The 21,119-nt window shown below is 44.9% G+C and overlaps 1 protein-coding gene across 4 annotated transcripts in view; it reads right to left on the reverse strand.

The window, feature by feature from the left end:
* The window catches only part of tasora (transcription activation suppressor a), a 111,795-nt gene that overhangs the window by 80,093 nt on the left and 10,583 nt on the right, over positions 1–21,119 (reverse strand). For all 4 annotated transcript variants that reach the window (XR_005462433.1, XM_038812813.1, XM_038812812.1 and 1 more), the window contains exons 2-3: positions 6,802–6,950; positions 6,617–6,709 (exon numbers count right to left, since the gene is read on the reverse strand). Coding sequence is in view for 3 of the 4 variants with exons in the window: in XM_038812813.1 (XP_038668741.1) it covers positions 6,617–6,709; positions 6,802–6,950 (242 nt within the window). In the remaining variant the exon portion in view is untranslated. The remainder of the gene's footprint in view (positions 1–6,616; positions 6,710–6,801; positions 6,951–21,119) is intronic.

Raw genomic sequence — 21,119 nt, forward strand, 5'->3', positions numbered from 1 at the left:
TTAACACTACAATGAAGTTACTGCAAAAATCCCCTAGTTGCCACACTCCATCTACCTGTTCGGGTACACAGAGGGAGAATTCAGAATGTCCAATTCACCTGACAACATGTCTTTTGGGGCTTTTGGGAGGAAACCGGAGCAAAGCCACGCAGACAAGGGGAGAGCATGCAGACTCCGCACAGACAGTGACCCAAGCCGGGAATTGAATCTGGGACCCTGGCGCTGTGAAGCAACAGTGCTAACCACTGTGCTACCGTGCCGCCCATATAACCATGTCCCAATAATTATCATCATATTGATGCTTGCAATTCAATCGTTCCTCAGTTTATTTTGGTGACCACCCAACTTGTCTTTCTCATTCAATGTTTTATTCACTTTATTATTTCTTTCCCAGTTGAATTACTTCTAGTTCTCACTTTGCCTAATCAAGTGGTATTGCCGGTAGGGTATATAAAGGAGGTGTTGCGAGTAGCACATGAGGTACCAGTCGGAGGTCATTTGGGAGTAAGGAAAACTCAAGCTAAAACCCAAAACATTTTTATTGGCCTGGACTACATAAAGATGTAGTTAAAGTTTGTCGATCATGTCACACACGTCAAGTGATGCAGAAACCTCAAGCAGTGATAAAACCAGCGCCCTTAATACCCATTCCAGCATTTGAGAAATCTTTTACAAGGGTCTTAATTGATTGCGTAGGACAGCTTTCTGAAACGAAAAGTGGGGATCAATATCTTTTGACTATAATAGATGTGTCTACTAGGTTTCCAGAGGTCATTCTAGTACGTAATATTACAGCTAAAAAGATTGTGGAGGAGTTACTTAAATTCTTTACTAGATTATGGACTACCCACAGAAATACAATCGGATCAAGGATCCCATTTTACCTCCAGGTTATTCAAAGAAGTTATGGATAGCTTAGGAATAAAACAATTTATATCAACTGCGTACCATCCAGAATCGCAGGGAGCGTTAGAAAGGTGGCATCAGACATTCAAGACAATGTTGAGGGCTTATTGTCACGATTATCCAGAGGATTGGGATAAAGAAATTCTATTCGTACTGTTTGCAATTAAGGATGCACTGAATCAGTCAACCAAATTCAGTCCTTTTGAACTAATTTTTGGTCATGAGGCAAGAGGACCACTTAAATTGATTAAGGAAAAATTGGTGAGTGATAAATTGGAAATTACATTATTGGATTACGTGTCAAATTTTAGGGAAGGATTAAATAGAGTATGTGAATTAGCTAGACAACATTTAAAAGTTGCACAAAATGTGATGAACCGGGTAGCGGACAAGAAATCCAAAGTTCGTAGTTTTGCCAGTGGAGATAAAGTTTCAGTATTGTTACCAGTGGTAGGTGAGCCTTTAAAAACTAGGTTTTGTTTACCTTATCAGATTGAAAGGAAATTAAGAGGTGAAGTATGTGGTAAAAACACCAGATAGAAGGAAGACTCACCGAGTGAGTCATGTGAATATGCTTAAAAAGTACTTTGAAAAGGGAACGAGAGAAAAGGGGAGGTTTTAATGATTCCAACTCAAAGTGATGATCCAAATCCAAATGACTGTGAATTTGACATACCTCAAATTAAATTGGAAAACGAGGGTGTTCTTAAAAGTTGGGATAAATTGTTGAGTTACCTTCCAGAGGAAAAACGGACTGACCTGAGAGTTATTGATATCACATGGGCATATTTGTGGAGATAAATTGGGAAGTACTAAAAGGGCTACACATGATGTAGATGTGGGAAATGCTGTTCCAATCAAGCAACATCCATACAGACTTAACCCTTTAAAATTGTCACAGGTCAACAAAGAGATTGAGTGTATGCTTAAAAATGGCATAATTGAAGTGTGTTGCAGCCAATGGCGCTCACCCATAGTGATGGTACCTAAACCAGATGGTACCCAAACTTTGTTTGTGGACTATAGAACGGTTAATGCAGTTACAAGAATGGATTCTTATCCTATCCCACATTTGGAGGATTGCATTGAGAAATTGCATTGGGACAATCAGCTTTTATTTCCAAACTGGATTTACTTAATGGTTACTGGCAGGTACCTTTATCCGAAAGGGTGAAGGAGATTTCAGGTTTTGTGACTCCAGATGGTATATACCAATTCAAAGTTATGCCATTTGGCATGAAAAGCACACCAGCCACATTTCAACAGTTAACTAACAAAGTTGTTTCAGGATTACCCAATTGCGCTGTATACATCGACGATCTGGTAATTTTCAGCCAGACATGGGAAGAACATTTAAAACATCTGATGGAGTTATTCGATCGACTTCAGGAGGCGGGTTTGGTGATAAACCTGGCCAAAAGTGAATTTGGAAAAGCCCAAGTCACTTTCCTTGGCCATACAATCGGACAGGGTCGAATGGTCACACAGGATGTGAAATCAACAGTTATTGAAGAGTTTCCAATACCCTCAAGACGAAGGGAAATAATGCGATTGCTTGGCACGAGTGGATTTGATCAAACATTTGTGCAAAGGTTTTGTAGCGTGGTTGCTCCACTGATGGACTTGAAGAAACGTCGAAAATTTCAGTGGACAGCGAACTTTCAACAGGCATTTGATGGCCTGAAAGCTGTGATAACCAATGCTACTGTGTTGAAGAATTACAAGGGACTCTGTGATCAGAATGAACTAAAGTATGTGACTTTAAAGAGAAATGCCGAGGTGTAGAGAAATGGACGGATTGTGTAGAGACCTTTTTGTTCAAAGAGACTGTCAATCAGTAAGGATTTCAGTTGGAGGAAGAACAAAAATAGACTATATTATTGTACCTGTTTGCATGTCTTTTTTATTTGAAACAAAAAAGTATATTTACTGTGTGCATTTCTTAAAAGGATAGTGAAAAGGTGAAAAACGAAACCATCTTGAAGTTGATGGTTTATTTTTTTTCCTTGGGGGGAGGTGTCATGTGAGAGTATCTTTAAGAAATGGGTGTCTATAAATGGGTGCGTATATAAATATCTGTGGTGAGAGTACTTTTAAGAAATGGGTGTTTATTACTGCAGTGATGTCAGAGAGTGGGTGGAGCTGGGCTATTGTCAGCTTTTTACTTTTGTTTTTGAGCAAGCTGCAGGGTGTGTTTTAGTTACGTTTTCAGTGTTGGTGCTGAAGCCAGACCAAGCAGGTGTACTGCTGTTCTCTCTGCCATCAAAAGACTATCTCTTGATCATTTGGTGAATTCAGAATTATAAATGTTCTCAGTAGTGAATGCAAACCTAATGTGCTTCTGGTAAAAGAGGTTTTAAGTCATGGATGTTAAACGGAAAGCTTAAAGGATTACTTAGTGCTATATTCTTTGGAGGTTGTATTCGAATTGATGGTTGCTAAGATGTTCACTGTATGTTTTAAAAAGGTTAACTTGAGTTCATAGAATAAACATTGTTTTGCTTTAAAAAATACTTTTCCATTTCTGCTGTACCACACCTGTAGAGTGGGCTGTGTGCTCCCCATACCACAGTCTATTAAAAGTTGTGGGTCAGAGGAACTCCATGATACACTTTGGGGTTCTCTAAACCCTGGCCCATAACACAGGTATGATGCGAACCAGCAGAGTTTTCCTCCACAATTCCCATTGACTCCAGTTTAGCTTGGGCTCCTTGATGCCATACCCAGTCAACTGCTACCTTGATGTCAAGGGCAGTCACTCTTACCTCACCTCTGGCATTCAGCTCTTTTGTCCATGTTTGAACAAAGGCTGTAATGAAGTCAGGAGCTGAGAGACCTTGGCGGAACTTAAACTGAGCGTTCCTGAACACTTTATTACTAAGTAAGTGTTGATAGCACTGTTGATGACTCCTTCCATCACTTTTCAATTTACTAATGGAGAGTAGACTGATAGGGCGGTAATTTGCTGGGTTACATTTGTCCCATTTCTGGTGTACAGCACACACCTGGGCAATTTCCACATTGCCGGGTAGATGCTAGTGTTGTATCTGTACTGGAACAGCTTGGCTAGGGGAGCGGCAAGTTCTTGAGCTTTTTGCACACATGTGCTGGGATACGTCCATCGTTGAGGATGGGGATATTTGTGGAGCCTCCTCCTCCAGTGAGTTGTTTAATTGTCCACCACCATTCTCGGCTGGATGTGACAGGACTACAGAGCTTAGATCTGATGCCATTCAAGCCATACATGTGCTGAGCAATGATCAACAACCTAACCATTTTGATGGCATTAAACAGCATTACTATTGCCGAATTCTCCACTATCAACATCATTGGGAGGTTTGGGGCAGGAAGGGTCTAATCATTGAACAAAATGAAATTCGACCAGCCATATACATATTATGGGCATAAGAGCAAGTCAGAGGCTGGGAAATCTGCAGCAAGTAACTCAACTCCCGACTCCGCAAAGCATGTCCATCCACCATCTATAACACACAAGTCAGGATTGTGATGGAAAGCTCTTCAGTTACCTGGATGAGTGCAGCTCCAACAATGTTCAAGATGTTTGACACCAACCAAGACAAAGCTGCACACTTCATGGCCACCCCATCCACCACCATAAAACATTCACACCCTCCACCACAGGGATTTTAGCTGCAGAAGCTAGGGCTCATTTTCATTTAAACAAAACCAGGTGACAAGTGATCTGATAGAGCATTTCATAAGTGGTCTGTGAGGTGGCCAACGGCCTGGTCCAAATTGCAAGTCAATGAAGTATTCAGCAAGAATCTTTGATTTAAGTACGGAACAAGTGTCCTAAATTCGCCAAGCATCTCTGAAGCATCTTTTTCTTTATGCTTTCGTGGGATATGGGTGTCTCTGGCAAGGCCAGCATATATTTCCCCATTCTTAATTGCCCTTGAACTGATCGGCTTGCTGGGCCATAAGAGGGCAGTTAGCAGTCAACCACTTTGCTGTTGATCTGGAGTCACATGTATGTCAGATCGGATAAGGAATGATGCAATTTAAGCCCATTTCCCAGAACATTAGCCCAGACCACTGGATTATTAATCCACTGGTGTTACCATATCTTCAGTCGCTGAAACAGGATGCACTCAGTTTTGCCAAAAATTAGAGGGTCATTTAGCTCATCCATGTATTAATGCCAGGTAACCAATTGTAGCGACAACAGCTCTGGGATTGATGGAAAGTTCTGGCAAGTCAGGTGCCTTCTGAATTACAATGCTAAGTGGCTATCTAATTTTGGACTCCAAAGGTATATTAGATATAGACATGAGGACACTAGAGGACATATAGTGATTATGGTTGAAGAGGAGTGAAACTACAAAACAGCAGTGCAATTGCTGCAAAGGGGATGGAGTTGTTGGGATAGGGTTGTTGACTGAAATTAGGTCAAAGATGAGGGGGGACAGGGCGGCACAGTGGTTAGTACCGCTGCCTCATGGCGCTGATGACCCAGGTTTGATCCCGGCCCACTGTCCGTGTGGAGCTTGCACAGTCTCCCCATGTCTGCATGGGTCTCATCCTCACAAACCCAAAGATGTGCCGGCTAGGTAGATTAGCAACGTTAAATTGTCCCTTAATTGGAAAAACAATAATTGGGTCACCAAACATGAGAATTTGGGAGCAACAAGAGCAGCAACAAATGCAAACTTAAGCTTGGGGAACAATCTACATCACAGTACTGGAACCTGGACTTTGTACAAAACATAACCTTCTTAACACTTCTTATCTGCAATGTCATGAATATATGCTTAGCATTTGACTTCTGCATAACCAACCAAACTCGGCTTCATTCAGTGTAACATAGCACTAGCAGATAACAATAAGTATAGAGACCATGCATGTTCCAGAGCGGATACTTGAGCTAGTTGGCAGCAGTCATTCATTGGTATATGAAGACTTGCATTCAGTTTTGTGTCAAATTCAGTTTTGGGTCACACTATTTGAAGTATATGCAACTACTTGCCCTTTAATGGGCGGCATGGTGGCGCAGTAAGCACTGCTGCCTCACGGCACCGAGGACTCGGGTTCGATCCCAGCGCCAGGTCACTGCCTGTATGGAGTTTGCACATTCTCCCCGTGCCTGTGTTGGTCTCACCCCCCACAACCCAAAGATGTGCAGGGCTGGTTTAGCTCACTGGGCTAAATCGCTGGCTTTTAAAGCAGACCAAGCAGGCCAGCAGCACAGTTCGATTCCCATACCAGCCTCCTTGGACAGGCGCCGGAATGTGGCGACTAGGGGCTTTTCACAGTAACTTCATTGAAGCCTACTCGTGACAATAAGCGATTTTCATTTAAGGTGGATTAGCCATGCTAACTTGCCCCTTAATTGTAAAAAAAATAATTGGGTACTCTTAAATTTATTTTAAAAAACTACTTGCCCTATTGAATTATTGGCACAGGGGGCAAAATTAGATCAAAGAAAATTCTCAAATTTAAGTTGAGGCTACTGTGTACAATTTATGGAACAATAGAACCTAATGATGATTGAAGTTCAGTCCTGACGCCGACATTTTGGGATTTGACATGATTCATACAAATGTGTTGGAAGTTAAACATAAGTAAACGTGCCGGTTGCACAAATATCAATTGTTGATAGGTGACTCAGTGACAAAATGGGCAACAATGAAGTTGTGCTCAATGGGCTAGTTATTTTTTAAAAATCAAAAAATAAAGATGTGATATGTACCTGTGAGGCTTCAAGGAGCAAGAATGCATATGATTCTGCCAACTCCTTTTCAGTTCGACCCTCATTTCTGAGCTCCTTCCTTTTTTCCATGTACTGAGAATTTAAAAAGAAATATATTTCAATCACATGGGTGCAACCTGGCAAGAACATATGTAATAAATTAAATCAAAAATAAATTTACCAACCTCTTTTTCTAACCGTTCATTGTGAACCATATTAGCTTTCACATAGTTGAAGTTGGCACTGGATGAAGTGTCCAAGCAAGACGAATTGAGAATTTTCAAAATATCTTGTTTAAATTCCCTGGAGCCCACTGGTACTAGTTGACAAAGCTCTGAAAACAAATTTATTCAATCACTGTAATACAGCAACAATACAAATTTTCAGAGTTACTTTACATTTCCGCTACTTTAAAATGCAAATATTTTTGTTACTGTAGGCCGCAATGTATCAGTAAGCATTTGTGCTTTTTGCAAAAAGACTTCATGCACAAATCATTGAGCTGTTGTGAACTTTGGACTTCCGGTGGCGACCATGGTGTGCGTAGTGGCACATTTGGTAGCTTCTGCTTGTGGCGGTGTTTTTGGACCATTTCCCTGGTTAACGGGTGGACATTTTAATGAAAAAAGGTGCATGAGTGGTGGAGGACGTTTGTTCCACCAGTGGATGGATTTGTGGACCAGAAGTGGGTTTTGTCAAAAGGAGCTGTTCGAAGGAGAAACTTTCCCTGTGACACATGGAAAGATCGCGGAGGCCCTACCATCTCAGTGGTCTATGGAGCAGCTGGTGAACTTCTTGATGAGAAGTTCACCCAGCAGAGGAAGGAGGCTCTGGAGGACCTGGCAAGGACAGTGGATCCGATTAAGGCGGCGCTCAGCCGCGTGGAGATGATGTTGGAGTCTCAGAGCCAGGCAATCTAAAAGGTATTGGAGACAGTGGGGGAGCATGAAGAGCAGCTTGCGTCATTGGTGGGTGAGATGGGGATGATGCGTGATATCCAGAGGCGACTTCAGGAGAAGGTGGAAGATCTGGAGAACCAGTCCCGGAGACAGAACCCGAGGATCGTGGGGTTGCTGGAGGGCATCGAGGGAGCGGACACTGGCTTGTATGTGGCCAAGATTTTCAAGGGGTTGCTGGGAGAGGGGGCCTTCAAACAGCCCCTGGTGGACCAGGCGCACAGAGCAACGAAAAGCACTTCTAATGTTAAGTTTTGAGCCATAACACAGGTAAAGACTAATTGCCAATTGGAAAAATATGCCACAAGACAAATCTTGCTGACCAATTCAATAAGAGTTCATTTATGTGTACCAAAGTGAGTCGATGAAGGTACTGGGATTGATACATATATGGACTTTAAAAGGCGTTTGATAAACTACAATGGACTTGTTAGAAAAACTGAAGCTTTTGGAGTAAAAGGCACAGTGGCAGCATGGATCCAAAATGAGCCAAGCAACAGAGAGCTAGAGTCATGGTGAATAAATGGTTTTCAGACTGGAGGGAAGAATACAGTGGTGTCTTCTGGATCAGTCTCAGGATCACTAGTCTGCACATATTATATGTTAACAAAAAGTATACAGAGGTACACGGTATATTTTGAAATTGAAATGGAAGCCACAGATGAGTATTTGTGGAATTATGCATTTTGGTAGAAATATAAGCTGAATGGCAATTTTAAAGAGGATGCAGGAACTGAAATACCATGGGGTATACATAAATCTCTGCTGGTACCATAATAAATTGAGAAAACGGTTAAAAAATCTGATGACAGTAAGAAAAGGTTTGAACAGCCAATATGCAAGTAAATCCTAGTTCAATCATATTTGTTAATATCATTGCAATTTTAATTGAGTCATAATTCTGGACTCAAACATTAACTGTGTTTCCACAGATACTGCCAGACTGGCAGTTTTCCAGGACTTTGTTTATATTTCAGATTTCCAGAATCTACAGTATTGTGCTTTTCATAGTATCTACAGCGCGGTGAAAAGTTCTTTAACCCGAACTGGTCCATGCCAACCATAAAGCCCATCTAAGCTAACCCCATTTGCTTGCATTTGGCCCATACCCCTCTAAACCTTTCCTATCCATGTATCTGTCCAAATGCCTTTCAAATGTTGCCAATGTCCCTGCCTCAACTACTTCCTCCAGCAGCTCATTCCACATACGTACTTCCCTTGTGTAAAAATGTTGCTCCTCGGGTTCCCGTTAATTCTTTCCCCTCTTAAATTAAACCTATGCCTTTAGTTCTCAATTCCCCAACCCTGGAAAAAAGACTGCATTCACCCTATCCATGTCTCTCATGATCTTATACACCTCTAAGATCACCCCTCAATCTCCTACGCTGCAATGAAAGTCCTAGCCTGTCCAATCTCTCCCTAAACTCAATCCCTTGACTCCTGGCAACATCCTTGTAAATCTCTTCTGCACTCTCTCCAGTTTAATAACATTTTTCCTATAGCAAGGCAACCAAAACACAATGCTCCAGGTGCAGCTTCACCAACGTCCTGTACAACTGCAACATAACTATACGCAACACCCTGACTGAAGGCCAGCATGCCAAAAGCCTTCTTCACTGTCCTATCTACCTGTGACTTCACCTTTAGAGAACCGTGCAGCTGAACTCCAAGGTCCCTCTGTTCCACAATACTCCCCAAGGTCCTACCATTCACCGTGAAAGTCTTACCTTGATTTGACTTTCCAAAATGCAGCACCGCACACTTATATCTGTATGAACTCCATTTGCCATTTCTCGGGCCACTTCCCCAGCTGATCAAGATCCTGTTGCAATTTTTGATAACCTTCCACACTGTCTACAATACCACCTATTTTAATCATGATCTGTACCCATCGTACAAGGAACCCCCAGCTTCTGTCGCAAGACAACGAACTTCCTACAGAAACTCAGCACCCATGGACCAGTTGAACCAGGAACATTCATCGTCACAATGGACGTCTCGGCACTCTACACTAGCATCCCCCATGACGACGGCATTGCTGCAACAGCCTTAGTACTGAACACCGACAACTGCCAATCTCCAGATGCAACTCATCCACTTCATTCTGGATCGGAACTTCTTCATCTTCGACAACAAGTTCTTCATCCAGACACACGGAACATCCAAGGGGACCAAATTCGCACCTCAATATGCCAACGTCTTCATGCACAGCTTTGAACAAGACCTCCTCACCGCACAGGACCTTCAACCGATGTTATACACCAGATACATTGATGAAATTTTTTTCCTTTGGACCAAGAAAGAATCACTGAAACGATTACATGATGACATCAATAAGTTCCATCCCACCATCAGACTCACCATGGACTACTCTCCAAAATCGGTTGGATTCTTGGACACACTCGTCCCCATCAAGGACAGTCACCACAGGACTTTGCTTTACCGCAAGCCCACGGATAACCTCACGATGCTCCACTTCTCCAGCTTCCACCCGAAACACATTAAAGAAGCCATCCCCTAAGGGCAAGCCCTCCGCATACACAGGATCTGCTCAGACGAGGAAGAGCGTAACAGACATCTACAGACGCTGAAAGATGCCCTCATACGAACAGGATATGGCGCTAGACGCATCGAACGACAGTTCCAACGCGCCACGGCATAAAAAAGAAAACACTGACCTCCTCAGGAGCCAAACACGGGACACAACCGACAGAGTACCCTTCGTTGTCCAGTACTTTCCCGGAGCAGAGAATTTACGACATCTTCGCAGCCTTCAACACGTCATCGAAGAAGATGAACATCTTGCCAAAGTCATCCCCACACCCCCCACTACTTGCCTTCAAACAACTGCGCAACCTCAAACAAACCATTGTTCACAGTAAACTACCCAGCCTTCAGAACAACGACCATGACAGCACATAACCCTGCCATGGCAATCTCTGCCAGACGCGCCGTATCATCGACATGGGTACCACCATTACACGTGAGAACACCACCCACCAGGTACGCAGTACATACTCGTGCGACCCGGCCAACGTTGTCTACCTCATGCGCTGCAGGAAAGGATGTCCCGAAGCATGGTACATTGGCGAGACCATGCAGGCACTGCAACAACGGATGAACGGACATCCGTGACAATCGCCAGGCAGGAATGTTCACTTCCAGTCGGGGAACACTTCAACAGTCAAGGACATTCAGCCTCTGATCTCCACGTAAGCGTTCTCCAAGGCAGCCGATCAGGACACGTGACAACGCAAAATCGCAGAGCAGAAACTTATAGCCAAGTTCCGCACACATGAGTATGGCCTCAACCAGGACCTTGGATTCATGTCGCATTACATTCATCCCCCACCATCTGGCCTGGGTTTGCGAAATCCTACCAACTGTCCTGGCTTGAGACAAGTCACACCTCTTTAACCTGGGGTTACCCATATCTCTGGATCTGTAAAGACTCAATTACCTGAAAATGCTCGCATCAAAAGCATTGTCTTGCATCTTTGACTTTGTCTATATACATGTTTCTGGAACATACCTCTTCATTCACCTGAGGAAGGAACAGTGATCTGAAAGCTAGTGTTTGAAACAAACCTGTTGGACTTTAATCTGGTGTTGTAAGACTTCTTACTACGGACCTATTTTAGTGTCACCTGCAAACTTACTGATCATGCCTTATACATTCTGATCCAAATCATTGACATAGATAACAAACACCAATGGACCCAGCACTGACCCGAGGCACACCACTAGTCACAGGCCTCCAGTCCGACAAGCATTCTTCCACGATCACCCACTGCTTCCTACCATCAAGCCAATTGTATATACAATTTGCCACCTCTTCCTGGATTCCATGTGATCTAACCTTTCAAAGCAGCCTACCATGTGGCACTTCATCAAAGGCCTTGCTGAAGTCCGTAGAGCATACGTCACCGCCCTGCCGTCACTTCAAAGAACTCCAACAAATTTGTGAAGCATGATCTCCCATGCACAAAGTCGTGCTGACTACTCATGATCAAACCCTGTCTTTCCATTTGCCTGCTTATCTTATCCCTCAGAATGCTCTCTAGTAACTTACCCACCACCGGCTTACCAGTCTATAATTCCCAGGTTTTTCTTTGCAGCCTTTCTTAAATAAGGGCACATCATTTGCCACCCTCCAGCTTTCTGGTACCTCACCCTTGATGCAAATATCTCAACCAGGGCTCCCGCAATTTCTTCTCTGGCCTCGCGCTGTGCTCTTGGCTATACCAGGTCAGGGCCAGGAGATTTAGCCACCTTCATACTTTTTAATACATCCATCACCTCCTCTACTGTAATGCAAACTGTCCCCAATGTATCACCACTAAACTTCCCAGTTCCCAGGTCTTCATGTCTTTCTCCAAGGTAAACACAGGAGGAGAAATATTCATCGAGAACCTCACCCATCTCCTGCGATTCCACACGTGTCCACTTTATTCCTTGAGGGGTCCTGTTCACTTTCTAGTTATTCTTTTTCCGTTAATATACAAAGAATCCCTCTAGGTTCGCCTTAATCCTCTAAGCCAAAGCTACCTCATGCCCCTTTTTTGCCCTCCTAATTTCCTTCGAGTATTCTCCTGTATCCCCTGTACACCTCCAGGGAATCCCTCGATTCCAGCTGCTTGTACCAGAGTCATACCTCCTCCTTTTACCTGGCCAAAACCTCAATATGTTTTGTCATGCAGAGTTCCCTACTCCTGCTGTGTATTCTGCACCAACGGAGTCTTTCCACCATCTATTGAGCAAGGGTCAAAAATGTGATGCAATAGCTTCCTCAAGAAGTTCGAAGATCGAGGACAATGCTGTCCTCTTGATAGGGACCTCACCACCACGTTAAGCATTCACTCCCAGCACCATCATTGCTGCACTATGATGCAACTCAAGGTTACTTCAAAAACATCTCCAATCCTGCGACCTCTACTACCGAGAAGCACAAGGGCAGGAAGCCTATTGGAACACTATCATCTTCAGACTTCCTATCAAAATCATACATCACCCTGACTTGGATATGGTTGCTTCACAATTGCTGAATCAAAATCCTAGAACCCCCCAACAGGATGGTAGGAGTAGCTTCACACATAGATTGCAATAGTTCAAGGAGGTAGAACAGTACCATCTTCAACATAAATTGGAGAGGGGCAATAAATGCCAGTGATGTTCACACCTCAAATTAATTTAAAAACTTAGTGGCTATGTTTAAAAGTCAACTTTGCAACTGAACAGTCTGGATCTGATTTAAATCTTCAGTGATTCAAAGGACTTGTAATATTAAAAATCAGTTTGCCATGAACTGCATTTTAGAAAAAAAATGTTAACGCCTAACCAGTGTGGGAACCAGAAAGCACTGCTTTCCTTTAAAGTATTTATATCTACAATGATAAAGCATTATCATAGGATCCAAACAGTGCAGGAGGCCATTCAGTCCATTGAGTCTGCGCTGATGCTTCAAAACAGCACACTACCTATGTCCAATCACCAACCCACCCTGCCCTATCCCTGTAAACAAACCTGCACATCTTTGGATACTAAGGTACAGTTTATCATGGCCAATCCACCTAACCCACACATCTTTTGAATTTGGGAGGAAACTGGGGCACCCAGAGGAAACCCACACAGACACGAGGAGAAATTGCAAACTCTCACAGCGCAAACTCCAGTCAGTCACCCAAGGCTGGAATTGAACCCAGGTCCCTGGTGCGGTGAGGCAGCAGTGTTACCCGCTGTGCCACCATAAAACAGTAATAAAAAATTGTTTTACTTATCCAAATACTGTACCTACCATATTTCCACTCCAAAAGTTGCACACTAAAATGATGCTGATGATCAAAGCTTGGGTTTGCTCAAAGAATTTCCGTACAGCTGGTGTTTCAGAAAATAAACTTCCGGACTGGAGGGGTTACATTACATTTCTGAGGCCTAGTTTTGAACACCCCACAATTTAAAGTATAAAACTCACTCATCAAACCTCTCTATTATTTTAAAGACATCTATCAGGTCTCATCAAAGTTCAGTACAAAGTTGTTCAATTCTATTGCTCTAGCAATATTCAAATAATGAGTTGGCACCATCTCAGGAAGAGGACAAATCCAGTAATGAGATAAGAAAACCACCTTTGTTGACTGTGCAAATCTTGTCAAGAGTTGGACAGCCACCACAAGAAGACTCGTACAATTTAGTAATCGGTCTCAGGCCTTATGGACGCTTGTATAGCAAGCAGAAATTTATTGTCTCTGGTCAATTTACTTTTATGGGCTGGATACAACAATCTTTCCTGTGCGTTACAATTGGTGAATGATAAAATTACAGAGATAGTTCTGTATTAGGTACCATTATCCTCTCATGCATGCATTTCCCATTTGTGTAACAGCTGCAATTCACTCAGTGTTCGGGAATATATCTGGTTCACAACTAAACCTCCTCAATGTTGCACAAAACTGAACTTACACTGCACATGAAAGCTGTAGTGGCCACTGTGGAATTACCAAAAGCAGAACACCATCCACAAATAACTCCAACTTGGAACACAAGTCACTTTTTCCCCCTAGAATTTAGAGTACACAATTCTTTTTTGTTCAAAGGGGGCAATTTAACATGGTCAATTCACTTATCCTGGACATCTTTTTGGGTTGTGGGGGTGAGACTCACGCAGACACAGGAAAAATGTGCAAACTCTTACAACGGAGTGACCCGGGATCGAACCCGGGTTCTCAGCGCCGTGAGGCAACAGTGCTAACCACTGTGCTGCCCGGAACACAAGTCACGTTTAAACCCATTTTTCAGGCACTTGTGTTGAGCCAAGTTTTTTTTCAGATGGTAGATTGAATGCAGCCTTCTTAGGGCTTTTCTGAAGGTTAAAAGTATGCAGGTTCAGCTACACTGCCAATAATTGGAAAAAGCAAACCTCTCTATGCCAGCATATTAAAATTCTTAAAAAGTACCAATGCTACTAATACTAAAATATTCCTCCTCTCATTGCTGATGCATAACACATTAACATTTTGTTCTTTTGTACTAGCAGTTGTTCAGACATGCTCGTTCCTCGATCCCTCTACGCATTTTCAAGTAATGTCACAAAATTACAAACCCTCCAACAAAAACAAACAATACCTAGCTGTATCCATTTCACTTTTCCCTGAAATATTGGAATGAACAGGATTGAAATGTGATGCCATGATATGAAAACCACCGAATTTTGAATTGGTCGCATAAAACAATGTTCCAATTCTAATCCTCCTTGGATTACCAGGGAGGGAGTCAATTATATGAAATCTGAGTTCAAGACTTCTATTCAGATGTTTGTCTAATTAATTTTTCATTTAAAACCATGCTATTAAAATAATTAATGACCTGGTCTTCAAACTTATCTTAAGCACAATAGAGCGCACGCAAAAAAAGCAAAACCCACCGAAGAGGAGGCAGGACTGGGTAGTTTCTAGGGAAGAGGTGGGAGAGGGTAGAGTTTCAGACGTCTACAAGGAACTAATGGGAACTGAGGATACGCAGACCGAGGACCTGAAGCTTAAGTGGAAGGAGGAGCTCTGGGAGGAGCTGGAGGACTGTATTTGGGCAGAAGCCCTGAACAGAGTAAACACAACCGCAACATGCGCCAGGCTTAACCTGATCCAGCTTATAGTCGTGCACCAGGCCCACATGACGGTGGTCCGGATGAGCAGATTCTTCTGGCTGGAAGACAAGTGTGCTAGATGCGCCGGAGGGCCGGCTAACCATGTATGCATGTTCTGGTCGTGCCCTAAACTCAGGGGGTATTGGCAGGGATTCGCAGATGTCATGTCCCGGGTGGTAATGAGCCCGGAGGTGGCAATCTTTGGGGTTTCGGAGGACCCGGGAGTCCAGGAAGAGAGAGATGCTGACGTTCTGGCCTTGCTTCCCTGGTAGCCCGGCGATTAAGAATTTTAGCATGGAGGGACTCAAAGCCCCTGAGGGCTGAGGTATGGTTATCGGACATGGCGAGCTTTCTTGGCCTAGAGAAAGTCAAGTTCGCCTTGAGGGGTTCACTACTAGGGTTCGCCCGAAGGTGGCAAAAAAAGCAGAACACTGTAGATGCTGGAATCTGAATGTTGGAAATACTCAGCAGCCAATCAGTTCTCTGCAGAGAAACAGTTAACATTTTAGGTCAATGATGACTTAATGTTCTGGACCGGTCTAATCTCAATTTTTTAAACTGTATTTTACTACAAAAGTGTATTAAAACAGGTTACAGCAAATAAACATCCCAGGAAACATACTTCCCAACAATCAATTATACAGTTTGTACAACTTTCTCCTTTTACACCCCTCCCTCACGACGAACAGCTCCTCAAACACCGTCACGAACATCAAAATCCCTCTGTTGAGCCCCTCAACTCATACTTTGTCTTCCCCGACCGCAGGAAGTCGTACAGGTCACCGAACCAAGCCGCTACCTCGATGGCGATGTCAACACCACTGCAGTAAAATTTGCCGCCGGGCAAACAAGAGAGGCAAAGGCCACAACATCGGCCTTCCTCCACTCCACGAGCTCCAGCTTCTCTGAAACCCCATCAGCACCAAATACCATCCACCTCCTCCTCCACTACTATAGCTAAGACCGCAAAGACTCCTGCCCAGAATCTTCCCAATTTTTCGCAACTCCAAAACAGCGCGTGATACGCCAGTCCCCACCCACACCTCTCGCACTCATCTGCCACCCCCTGGAAGAACCCACTCATTCACACCCAAGTCAATGTACGCTGTGTACCACCTTAAACTGTATCAGGCATATCCTTGCACAGGAGGAGGCCCCGTTTACCCTACAGTGCCTCACTCCATAGTCCCCAATTGATCTTCCCTTCCCATTTCTCCTTGATCTTCACCTCCTGCTTCCCTAGCCACTTGTATATATCCCCAATTCTTCCCTCCCCTTCCACATCCGGAAGCAGCAGTCGCACTAGCAGGGTGTATCCCGGCAACCTAGGGAACCCCTCCAGACCTTTCCCACAAAGTCCCTGCAGATACCAGAACTCACGCTCCCTTGACAGCTCTACCCTTAGCTCCTCCAAACTGGCGAACCTTTCCTCCAACTATGGACTCCTCACCTTGGCCAACCCCATTTCCCTCCACCTCCTGTATACACTATCCACCCCCCACCCCCCCCCCCCCCCCCCCTCCCCAGGTCAAACCCACAATTCTCACCCAGCGGCGATAACACCGGCATCCCCTCCACCCTAAAATGCCTCAACGGATTCCAAATCTTCACCATGGACTGCACCACCAGGCTCCATGAATACCTACTCTGCGCCATTGGCAATACTGCCGTCACCATATCCCTTAAACTGAGTCCCTTACAAGATTCCTCCTCCAACCTAACCCACTCTACCCCTTTTCCTCCCCACCATCACCGCACCCTTGCCACATTCGGCAGTAATAATGAAGCAGGTTCGGCAGAACCAACCAACCCCCCCCCCCCCCCCGCGCCCCCACTGCTTCTGTAACAGGGTCCTCACGTTCCCCACCCATAAAAATCTCAATATAATTGTGCCCAATTTCCAAAGAAACGCCTTTGGTATAAAGATCGAGAGTGCCTGAAAAAGAAACAAGTACCTTGACAGAATATCATTTTTACCATTTGGACCCTCCCTGCCAAAATCAACTGCAGGGTGTCCCACCTTAAGATCCTCACTGGCCTCCTCCACCTGCTTCATTAAGTTCCACTTATGGAGCCCCGTCCACTCTCTCGCTACCTGAATCCCCAAATACCTAAACCTATCCCTCGCCACCATAAATGACATCCCCCCTAATTAGCTCGCGGTCCAAGCTCATTCACTGGGAAAACCTCGCTTTTCCCTACAGTCAGCTTACACCCAGAGATCTCTCCAAACTTCCCCAGCAGGCCCATGATCCTTCCCATACTCTGCAGCGGATGCAAAACATGCAGCAATAGGTCATCAGCATAGAGCGACACCCAATACTTCCTCTGTCCCCTCAATCCCCTACCACTCCGCCGACCCCCTAAGAGCCTGGCCAGTGTAAACAACAAAGCCGACAATGGGCACTGCTGCCTCGTACCTCTATGTGAGTCAAAGGTTCGCAAGCTCATATTATTCGTCCTCACACTCGTCCTTGGTGCCACATATAGCAACCGCACCCATGCCACAAATCTCAGCCCAAACCCAAATCTTCCGAGAACCTCTAACAAGTACCGCCATTCAAACCGGTCGAACGCCTTCTCCGTGTCGACAAACACCACTACATCCAGTACCAAAGCTCCCGATGGATTCATAACTACATTCAACAACCTTCTTATACTAATCACGAGCTGCCTGAACCTCGAACAAGTACCGCCACTCCAACCGGTTGAACGCCTTCTCCGTGTCGATAGACACCACTACCTCTAGTACCAAAGCTCCCGATGGATTCATAACTACATTCAACAACCTTCTTATATTTATCACGAGCTGCCTGCCTTTCACAAAGTCTGTTTGATTCTCTGCAACCTTCATCCATCCCGCCAACAACTTAGTCAATACTTTCACGTCTGTGTCAAGAGATATGGGCCTATACAATCCACATTCCATCGGGTCCTTCCCCTTTTGCGGGATCAACTTAATCACTGCCTGTTTCATCGTCTCTGGAGGCTCCCCCTTCTCCAGCACTTCATTAAATGCCCCCAGGAGATGCCAAGTCCGTTACAAACGCCTCATCAAAATCCGCCGGGTGACCATCCGGCCCCAGGGCCTTCCCTTACTTCATACCCCTGACCTCCCTCAGCCCCAGGGGCTCGTCCAATGCCTGCCTCTTCGCTTCCCCCACCTGGGTAACTCCAGCTTGTCCAGAAACCACCCTATGTCCCCCTCCTCTCCGCCCCTGGGTCAGTCTTGTACAGTCCCTGGTAATACTCCCTGAACGCCTCATGCAGCTCGCCATACTCCTGTTGCACCCCTTTTGCCCTACGTAATTGCCCTACCACCCTCCCCGTTGTCAGCTTGTCAAATTGCCCCTGCAAATGTTTCCTCCTCGCCAATCCCTTCGTGGTGGGTAGCCTCGAATATTCCCTGTCCACCTCCACTATCTCGCTCTTTAGGCAGTCATATTCCTCCCTGCTTTCCCTATATGCACGAGCCTCAAACAAGATCATTCTTGCGCCACCCCCCCCCCCCCCCCCCCCCCCCGAACCACTGCCTTCAGCACTTTCCAAAAAAATGGCCACCGGCATCCCCCCATTCTGATTCAACTCCACATACTGTTGAGTCACAAAAATCTCCTTCCGCTAGCAACCCCGAATCAAACCTCACTGTGGTCTCTGCTCTCGTCCTGGTCTAAGCCTGTGGGGTGCAATGGTCCGAAATAACTATGCCGGCATACTCTGCCCCCTTCACCCTAACCAAAATCTCCCGGCTCACGACAAAATAATCAATCCTCGAATACACCTCGTAAATGTGCAAAAAAAAAAGGAATACTCCCTTCCCCCTGGGTTCTGAAAGCGCCACGGATCCACCATACGCATCCTTTCCATAAACCCACCCAGCTCCTTTGCGATTCATACCCTACCCATCGACCTGGGGCTTGACCTATTCACTCTCGGCTCTAGGACACAATTAAAATCTCCTCCCATGATCAACTGGTGTGTGGCCAAATCCGGGATCGCTGCCACATCGTCCCAATTTGGTGGATACGCGTTTACCAACACGGCCACCGTCTCTTCCAATACCCCACTCACAATCACATATTTCCCACCCGGGTCTATCACTTCCTTCGCACTTACAAATCCCATTCTCTTGCTCGTTAAAATTGCCACTCCCCTCAATTTCGAATCAAATCCCAAGTGAAAAACCTGGCCGACCCACCCCTTCCTTAACCTAACATGGTCCTTGAAGCAGAGGTCTCCTGCAGAAAGACCACCCCCGTTCCAATCTAATCGTAGCCAGAAACTCATTGACAATGGCACTCTTCCCCTGCTCCCTCCTCTGGCGTTCCCCCTCCTAATTCACATGTACCATCATCTGAAGGCACAGCGTACTTTTCATATGTATGTTGACAACATTCAACTCCACCTCACCACCACCTCTCTCAATGCAATATTGCTAAATTATCTGACTGCTTATCCAACATCCAGTACTGGATGCGCCGACATGTCCTCTAATTAAATATGTCCTCTAATTAAATATTGGGAAGTCTGAAGCAATTGTTTTCAGTCCACATTCCAAATCCCGCTCCCTAGCTACCAATCTCATTCCGCTCTCTGTTAACAGCAAGAAATTAAGCCAGTCTGCTTGCAACTTCAGTATCAAATTTGATTCCAAGATGCCATCACCAAGATCATCTATTTCCACCTCGAAGTTCACCTGAATTCACACGTCCCAGCTCATCTGATGCCAAACCCCCAATTTAAGCCTCATCGCTGCCTCTGGACTGAACTAACTGAACTGAACATCTACTACCTCGGTTGTTAGTAAAATTCTAGAATCGATCGTTAAGGATGAGATTTCTAAATTCTTGGAAGAGCAGGGTCGGATTAGAACAAGTCAACATGGATTTAGTAAGGGGAGGTCGTGCCTGATGAACCTGTTAGAATTCTTTGAGGAGGTGACAAGTAGGTTAGACCAGGGAAACCCAGTGGATGTGGTCTATCTGGATTTCCAAAAGGCCTTTGATAAGGTGCCACACAGGAGGCTGCTGAGTAAGGTGAGGGCCCATGGTGTTCGAGGTGAGCTACTGGCATGGGTTGAGGAATGGCTGTCTGACAGAAAGCAGAGAGTTGGGATAAAAGGTTCTTTTTCGGAATGGCAGCCGGTGACCAGCGGTGTCCCACAGGGTTCAGTGTTGGGGCCGCAGCTGTTCACCATATATATTAATGATCTGGATGAAGGGACTGGGGGCATTCTAGCGAAGTTTGCCGATGATACAAAGTTAGGTGGTCAGGCAGGTAGTGCTGAGGAAGTGGGGAGGCTGCAGAAGGATCTAGACAGTTTGGGAGAGTGGTGCAGGAAATGGCTGATGCAATTCAACGTGAGAAAATATGAGGTCTTGCACTTTGGAAAAAAGAATCCAAGCATAGACTACTTTCTAAACGATGAGAAAATTCATAATGCCAAAGTACAAAGGGATCTGGGAGTGCTAGTCTAGGATTCCCTAAAGGTAAACATGCAGGTTGAATCTGTGATTAAGAAAGCGAATGCAATGTTGTCATTTATCTCAAGAGGGTTGGAATATAAAAGCAGCGATGTGCTACTGAGCCTTTATAAGGCTCTGGTTAGGCCCCATTTGGAGTACTGTGTCCAGTTTTGGGCCCCACATCTCAGGAAGGACATACTGGCACTGGAGCGTGTCCAGCGGAGATTCACACGGATGATCCCTGGAATGGCGGGTCTAACATATGATGAACGGCTGAGGATCCTGGGATTGTATTCATTGGAGTTTAGAAGGTTAAGGGGAGATCTAATTGAAACTTACAAGATAATACATGGCTTAGAAAGGGTGGACGCAAAGAAACTGTTTCCGTTAGGCGAGGAGACGAGGACCCGTGGGCACAGCCTTAGAATTAGAGGGGGTAAATT

The sequence above is a fragment of the Scyliorhinus canicula genome, chromosome 11 (genome assembly GCF_902713615.1).
Source record: "Scyliorhinus canicula chromosome 11, sScyCan1.1, whole genome shotgun sequence".
In the NCBI taxonomy this organism is placed as follows: Eukaryota; Metazoa; Chordata; class Chondrichthyes; order Carcharhiniformes; family Scyliorhinidae; genus Scyliorhinus; species Scyliorhinus canicula.